Below are 9,174 nucleotides of genomic sequence, written 5' to 3'. Positions count from 1 at the left end.
GAGAAAAAGCAGGATGCGCGTATTCTCCAAAAGTTTTATAGAGACATTCCACTTCATTCTGTTAAATTAAAAATAAGCAGAATTTTCAAGCAATCGCTTAGCTGTGTGTCTTCGTACACTGCTGGAGTGTGCTTTGTGGTACTCACAGCAGTGGTGTAGCGAGCATAACTGGCGCCCGGGACAAAATACCTTTTTGGCGCCCCCTTTTCCAGAATAAAACATAGTGATATGATGAAAATCTTGTTTGGAGGCCATTTGGCGTACCCCCCTCGCTACGCCACTGACCAACACCTGTTGCACTGACTCACAGTGTCCCGGACTCAACCGTGACCTTTGTGACTCAACCCGTGCTGCCGCTGTGGTCGACTTCTTTAGACTTTTGACGGACACTATTGTCTTAGTGCTTATTTGTTTCGTTTTAAACTGATTTATTCGCCTGAAAGTGTTTTGCGTGACTCCAGGCAAGACATGACTGCTGCTCATATGGGCGGGTGTTCTACACTAAATAATTTGGATTGTGTTATTAAAGCTCGACGCTTAATGACATGATAGCCAGTGGTCTAGCATTTGTAAATAATAAAAGCAGGATGCTCTTTTAAATAGGGAGAAAAATTACACATCCTGGAAAATCACGGAATGACCAACTTTTGTTACTTTTGTATTGGCAGTAGAAATCGTGGGATAAGCAGTCAGATTGTTAGTAGCATAATTTAATATTATGATGAAATATTTGTAAATAGTAATAGTTTATTTGAATAATAATAAATTAAAATAATTACTTAATTATTATATTGACTTTATAAGTTGGATTATATTGACTTTAAAGTGGATTATATCGACTTTAACAATATAATCCACTTGCTTGCGCGTCATGTAAAAATTGATAGATTTCGTAGATGGCTATATAAAATCTTAGGCATTAAGTAACAAAGGATACTTTATATCTGTAATATAACTTAGTACTTCAGTTAGGAAATAACTGTGGTACATTTCAAAGTATTTGAAGTTTAATCATTGCTTTTTAAAGTTTAGTTCTTAGTTATGTGTACGTAAATATAAGTTGATTCGTTACCTTCTAATGAGCTCCGTCGAAGTTACACTTTTGACAAATTATTATTTATTAGTAATAAGTCCCAAGTAAGTCTTCATTTTGATAAACTCGGGAACTAAAGAATCGGCAAGCTTATTTAAAGATTAAAATGCATTATGAATTCAAAGTAGTGTGCCAGGTTGTACTAATGTGTAGATTTAAATTATAATGAAAAAGCTCTTTTATTACACTTACTTTTATTATTTATTTATTTAAACATTTTCTTTCCATTAACTCAAAATAGTTTCCATTAACTCAAAATTTTATACTGCATAAATTAACTTGTTACAAGACATATTTAAGGCATATAAAGATACATTTTTGAGAGAGATTGCTGTTGCTTAAAGGAGTATATCATAGCAGTAAATTTCATAGTATAATCATAGCAGTAACATATAATGCTAACATAATTTAAATTTCGAGAGAACTAAAGAGATATAGAAAAGAAATTGAAAAACAATTGCGGTGAATTAATTTACAGATAACTGCCATGTAACAGCTATGTTAATTATAAATAAAAAAGCTTGTGTCTTATGTTTTTAAATATGCCGGATAATTTTGCTATAAAATAACAGTGCCTTATTTCCTCTACGTAAATGAGAGTAGACGCTACTTTTGTAAACTGATGAAAACATTATGGAGTTTTAAATCTATTATAAAATATATCACATTAAAGCTATGAAAATGTTTTGTTGTTGTGGTTATCTGAATTTATTTTCTCGAAAGTTAAAAGAGACAGATTAAATAAAATGGAGATAAAATTAAAGAAACTTCAAATTGCAATCTAATACCTCAAAAGAGAATTTACTATCAAATTTTTTTAAAAATTAAAAAATAAAAATTCCTCAAATACCTACCTTTTTTCTTAAATAAAAATAATATCTGCTATTTTCAGTTTGTAAGAATAAATCTTTGCTTTTACTTTTGAAAAAAAATTAAAAAGAATTTCAGTTTTGAACATCCGGCCGTTTCATTTTGAATTTTTTATTCGAAAGCAAAATGGCGTAAACAGAAAAATATCAAAATTCAAAAAAATATAATACCTTTGAGCAAAATCGCTAAAGTTATTATAAGAGAGAAAGAGAGTGAGACTTGCAACCTATATGTTAATAAAAATTTTGTCTGAATCAAGCATTGTCCTCTGGACAGAATGCAAAATACTTATCATTGGAATCATAGCATGATATTTATTCAAAATCAGAATAGATTCAAACATTTAAGTGAGATTTTTTGAAGAAACAAGGGTTTGCAGATTCGTGTTTTTGAGATAATGTCACAAACGTGTGTTAAGCATTTACCGCTAAACTAAATGGAACTGAAATTTAGAATTTTACACTTTAGTTAGCAGTTTATTTAAGAATATCGTTTTCTGGCATATTCCCAGCTAAGAACAACCACATCTGGTAAATGATATTCTCTCACTAATATGTCATGTTAATAACTCTAATTAGTAGAACGACGTTAATAGCTTAAAATGATTATTTTGAATTATAAATGTTTTATTTGCAATTTCTGTAGTGTCCGTTTAAAAAAATAAAAAAGTCTCAAAATGATTACTTATAATGAAGAATAAATTACATCGCATTTATATTTACAAAACCAATCACATTGAAAACGCTTTAAATTCAAATCATTCTTAAAATATAATTTAAATTTGTAACGGGAACCTTAATTAATGAACTATTGACAAACAGTAATAACAGCAAAAACTATAAAATTAAATCCGAAATACTATGTTGCTCTAGACAATGCATTTTTAAAGATCATTTTAATTTTTACTAAGATAATAATAAAAATATTTATTTTCTTGTGGAAAATGTTTCATTTCTTCGGTTCCTAAATTCAGATTTTATTTGAAGTGAAAAGATTAATCTCAGAATTTTGCATTAGGCTTTTATGAGGAAATCGGGAAAAGAAAACAATACTTTAAATCATAAGATGAGGTGACGCTGATTTTATGTTTAGAATTCAAAAAATATCCATCCAATAGAGTGTCTAAATTAAAAGCGCATCTATCTTCATCATTTATGTTTTCGGAGCAGCAAAGAAATGGCTTTTGAGCGTCATTTACGATTTGCGACAAAGACATGTCTTATTTCGTCTTTCATGACAAGTAATATTTTAAGGAGGCGGAGGTAAATATCGCATGTATGTGTGTCTACACTCTCTTGAATGACAAGAAAATGGGACTTCCTTTTGGCCGAGCGAGTGTTTCTAATAGCACTTCGACTGTCATCTTTATGTCAATAGTTACATAAACGCATCTGAGATCTAACGACTGACTTTTTTTTTTTTAATGGCGGAGGGAAAGACGAAGAGAGCAGGTAATCGTATGTCTTGACACAGACAAATGGCTTTTACAGTCATGCACCATTTACCGGACATACAAGACCACATTCGGTCTTCTTCCACCCGATGTAGGTTGTGTGGACGGGCGGTACGTCGAGTATCTCCAGAAATGGGAATAAAAAACCGGGGTTCCATGCGACAGGACCGCGGAAAACAATACAGTTGTTATGCGGTATTGCGCCCTGTTATTGTAACCTTGAGACTAGTAGGTGTATGTGTTCTACCCAGTCTTGGATGCCGCTTATGGGCTGCTAGCATCATGATGTTTCGTCTCTTGTATCTCGGTTCTTGCATAAGTAACATGGTTCTCAACAATAGCTTCGCCTTTGAATACATATCCGTTGTGCTTACAACAGTAAGTTCCTTGCTGGCTTCAAGTTTACTGAACTGTACCAGTGCAGAATTGAGAAAAGCAGTTGAAAAATTAGATTTTACCATCAAGCAATTACCAGCTGGAAAAGGTTCTTTAAAGACCTGTTTTAGAAAAGTTATTGGACTGACAATGATTGGTTGGTTGTATTTAATACTACGCTGGTTTGCAGTTTTAAGTGTTGTAGACAATGCCCCAGCGCAACAACAGTATCAGAGCATCTTCTACCGAAAGCCACCAGATTATTATACAGATTTAGCATCATATATATGCGTGGCTTTAGTTGGTAGTCTTGAAGTGATTTTCGTTCAAGGTGTACTGATATTCACTCCTGTTTTGTTTATGTCTGTTTGTATGATACTTGCAGAGGCATATTCTGAGCATAATAGGGTCATCATGAATTTGGTAGGACCTACGGAAGATTTATCCCATGAGTTTAACAAAGTGCGTTCATTTCACGAAAAATTATGTTCACTTGTAACGTACATGGACTTTATTTTCGGCAAAGTGGTCTTTTTCTGGTTCCTTTTCTTAGTGGTCACTGTCTGTATGGATATTACGCAGTTGTTCACTGACGATACTTTGTTGAAGAATAAAACACAAGATGATGTATTTTTCTTCAGCCTTAAAGTAATCTACTCCGTTTTTTCTTTTCTTGGGACATGCGCAACAGCTGCTAGCGTTTCGCAAGAAGCACATGCGTCTTTACCAGCTGTCCATGCTTTGACTCTTCGAACAAGTAGAATGGATCTTGACACAAAATTGCAAGTGCAATTTTTTTTGAATCGCTTGACATCGCCAACTGTTGGACTAAGCGGCTGGAACTTTTTTACTATAAATAAAGGATTTATACTGAATGTTAGTGCCGCGTTGGTAACGTATACTGTCGTAGTTATACAAATGAACCCCAAAGCAATGCGTGTTATACATCATCTTGTGGCTCAGACTGTCAACAATAGTACTGGTAATAACGGTAATACTGACAGCGCCGACTCTAATGGAAACAGTACCAATTCAAGTGCTTTCTAATTTTTATAAGTGGGACACTTTTTTTCTGGATGTTTACAGAAAAGCCAAATTATGCGCAATGTGTACAAATTTGTTTATCACTCTAATTTTTGGAATAGTATTCCATTGTTTGCTTTGATTTATATCGAAGAATACCACATGCAAAAAGCAACAAAAATTGTTACTATTAAATATAATCGTCATATATCTAGGCCATTATATGGATTATATGGAAAAATTCACTGAAGGAACGCTGTATTCAGTACTCAGTACCGCTAACACACAGGGCATTGTTTGCAACTTTGAAAAAGTAAAGAATGTAAATGAAAAAACTGTACGCTTCAGTTTTTTCCATTCGGCCTATGTTCCACAAGATGGATACTCAAATTTTAGCTGCTTAATATACATCTTAAAACCCTTCTTTCGTTTTAAACATCCCATTATTTTTTCCGAAGACTGGAAGCTGATTGTTGCACCTGTAGGATGCTTTACGTGCTTATGTGTTTATTATATCATCATACTCCTCACATTCCGTCAAATAAGCAGATATTTCAGATTAACATATAAATGACAATTTCTTAATAATAGTAATTAAGCATACCCAATCAGTGCGTTTGTTAAGATAAAAAAAAAATAGTGGTTATTTCTAGCATACGTGAATCGGAACAAAGAAAATATCCCATCCAAGCACAAAGAAACAAAATAAATTAAATAATAATATGGTTCAGAATCCTGAATATATATACGTATCCCTGAGTTTATATTGTTATGAGTTTATGTTGCCGCTGAGCTATTGAAGCCGCTATGACAACGCTGATAATATAATAATCGACACTCAAGCGATTTCTATAAACAGTGATCAAGCTTTGGAAGTTATCGAAAACAGCGAATGCTTTGAAAGCAGTTGCTAAGAAGCTGATCGTGGGACTAATTCGGTTTCTTTTGGTTCAATTTTAGAATCTATTCTCACTTCAGTAGTTTAAATTAATTTAAGTCTTCATAAATTTCATCAAAAAATTATTTGAAAGAAGAGTTTTTGTCTACCGAATTGACTGACTAAGGCACAAATATTGCCTCAGGATGAAAACGTTTAACTGATGTTGACGAGTGAATACATGACTTGAAATTTTGTTTTACTGAATTATTTTAAAGTTGTATCAAAATGAAAATAAAGAGAAGAGGCTAATTTATTATACATTATATTCAATGCGCAATGAAACATAAATGTTTATAGTGAAGATTTCTAGAAAAAGAAATAGAAAGTAATCAGTCATTTTTTGTTGGTTTTCTAATGAACATTTGAAAACAGAATAGCTAGTCAGTATTAATGTACTTTAAATTGGAATATAGGTAAGTATTAATTACTTACCTCCTTATAAACAAAAATAACAAGATTTACTTCATTGTGAGAGAGAATTTACGTTTCAATGAGTGCATATTTAATGGAATTCTGCACTTTAAAAAAAAGTTTTCTTTAAAATTTGTTCCAGGTAAACAAAGGCAGTTTTGAGTTTTAGCAATAAGCATGCCTGTTTTCAATAAGACATTCTGCAGTATATAGTACTAATAAAACCACATAAATTGTAATAGTGCATATCTTTAATTTTGTAGATTTGTTTTTTAAAGCGTAAGAATTACTCTATGGTATAAAAAATTAATGATATTTTTATAATACGTCAGCACACAGATTTCATTAGACAGACTTTTGTGATGATTTTAATTCTTTTTATAAATATAAAATTCGTAAAAGTTTTTATTATTGCACAATAAACTGTTCTTTCTGATATGTCTAATCAAAAGTTCAAAAAAAATCTTATGCTAGGTTTTTTTTTTTTTTTTTTTTTTTTTAATTTATTCATTTTAAGTGGAGGTAAAATGTTATTCTATATCATTTGCATTGAAATTTCATTTCTCTAAATTAATATACAGCCTGTTTGGCTGTTATACTACCAATATTTCTATTTAATTTCATGCATTCTATTTAGGACAATGTTTTTTCTAGGAAAAAACAAAGCAAAATTTACGAAGCTCTTGCTCGTAAATAGCAAAAATCCGAGAAATATTGGCAAGCAGGAATTTGCATTAGAAATTTTGCAAAAAATTTAGAAGTCGAAAATTTGCATTAACATTTTGAGAGGATATGCATCTCGGAAAAGAAGCAATGATGCAAATTACGCAACCAAGCAGCAATAATGCAAATTACATGATATTAATTTTTATACGTATTTTTTATTGAAATTTATATTTATCAGCGCCAATTACACTAAAATATAATAAGCAACGCATACAATTATTCAAATTATGTGTGTATGTTGTTAGCAGAACATAATACTGGAGTTCGAGTGTTAATCATCAGCTATTTTTTTCTGTTTCGCTGCCATGAAATATTTTTGAAAGTTTTAACTTTAATAAAAAATAAAAATAATTTTTTAATAAGAAATAAAAATTAATAAATAACCCTTCGTTTTTAAGTGAAAAAATATTGACTAACCGTTTTTTAGGGAAGTCTATTTTTATACTGAAAACGTTTTTTAATCAGATAATAAAATAATGGAAAAACCATGTGAAAACTAAAATTCAGAATAAAGTAAAAGAAAACTTCACTACTCTAATAGTTCATATAATGAACTTTTAAAGCAGAAACTGGGTTGTAAACAGAAAAATATCGCAATTAGATTTGAAGTTTGCAAATGACTTAGTGAAATATCGCAATTAGATTTGAAGTTTGCAAATGACTTAGTGCACTGTAAAAGGGATAAAATACATTATACGTTTAATTGTCAAAAGTAACTGATGTATAAAGATATGATAGATATGATAATAGATGGTTTTCTTCTGCAAATGAAAATAAAATCAAGATATATCAAAATATAGCGAGAGCAAACTACAATATTTAAAACAAAAAGATTCAGAGACATATATAATGTTTTAAATCTCCGGAAAATGTATTAACCTTCAAAATTTCTTCCTATCAATAATGTAATTTCTAAGCTGCAAATTCACTCATTATTTAACTCAAAATTTGCATTCTGGGGATGGCTGATATAAAAATTAGATTATATAGGAAAGAATTATGTAGTATGCAAATAATGTGTTCATTAAAATAAAACTTACACTTTTCCTATGTTATTGTGGAAACAGAAGTAATTAAATCAAGCAATACAACAAAATGTATGTGAATACGAAATCATAGAATATCGAAGCTGAAAAGAATATTGAGACCATTAGAGTGAAAATAGCATTGAGACTCAAGTGAGAGTGATTAGGGAATTAAGACCACTAGACTAGCAAGCAAAATGACCATGCAAAATTGTTTGTAAATAATAATTTGTCTTTAAATAAACTCTCAAACAAAGTCTTTTATGAGGAAAACTTTAAACATCCGAACTTCTCTCGATCCCGTTAAAGTCGCTAAGTAAGTGATAAGGAACCGTGTCAAAATACTCATTCGAAATGAAACAAAAATCAAGGTTAAAATAAAATTTAAAAAATAAAAAATAAAGTTCGGTGGAATTTTTATTCTATATTAAGCAGGAAAATGTCGTTTATTACTATTACTAGAGCACTGCTGTGATTGAAATCCATACTTATATAGTTTAAGTTTATGGGAGAAGTTATACACACTTTATTTTGCTTCATTTAACTATATCAGTATAGCTCACTTCGAGCATATCTCCCTTGTCATTAATACATTTTTGTCAAAGTTTCCTTTCCCTAAATGCCATGCTACAAGCCTATTTTTCATATCCTCCAATTGCTTTGTTACTTTGTTCTAGATGCTTTTTGCTTCTCCGAAACTGACCCCTAAACCTCTTTTGAATTTTATAAAAACCAAAAAAAAATTTAAAGAGATCATATCAGGGAAAGAGAAAGAATTTTCAAACATAGGATTAAATAGTGGGATTGAACTTCATGATTGACTATGAAATGGTGATTGTCAAATATTCTGTGAAATGGCAGATTGTCATCATATGAAATCCATTTTTTCGTTCCAACAACTGCAGTTGCACTCATAATGAACTATCTCGTAAACATCTCTAAGTGTTAAGTAAGTTTTATAGATTTCATTGCTTCTTTCATTGCCTTTGTATAACGAATTTATGGAGATAATGACGGTTTTATCAGTTTTCCCTTTTAGATTTCACTCAGCAATCAAACACTTTAGAAGATCTTTGCATAGAATTTTCTCATTCGCAGTTTTTTAACTAAATCCTGTGAACAGTTGCGTTTTTCAAACTGACTCTCAAGCAACCATTGAATCATTGGTCATCTATCACGATGGTGACAAGAGAGCACATTAGTCATGCTTTTGTCGATAAGCACAGTTGAAGAACCTCTTAATTTTAACCTTCAGGCA

The 9,174-nt window shown here is 31.1% G+C and overlaps 1 protein-coding gene across 1 annotated transcript; it reads left to right on the top strand.

Annotated features, from left to right (window-relative positions):
• The first annotated feature begins 3,440 nt into the window (after nucleotides 1-3,440).
• On the top strand, nucleotides 3,441-4,838 carry LOC146999511 (uncharacterized). The gene has a single exon (XM_085811795.1). The coding sequence runs from the start codon at nucleotides 3,441-3,443 to the stop codon at nucleotides 4,836-4,838; it is 1,398 nt and encodes a 465-aa protein (XP_085667921.1).
• The last annotated feature ends 4,336 nt before the right edge of the window (nucleotides 4,839-9,174 follow it).

The sequence above is a fragment of the Stegodyphus dumicola genome, chromosome 1 (genome assembly GCF_044657685.1).
Source record: "Stegodyphus dumicola isolate Sdum_Otavi_A_Nest chromosome 1, ASM4465768v1".
Lineage (NCBI taxonomy): Eukaryota > Metazoa > Arthropoda > Arachnida > Araneae > Eresidae > Stegodyphus > Stegodyphus dumicola.
This window is presented reverse-complemented; position numbering and strand designations above follow the sequence as displayed.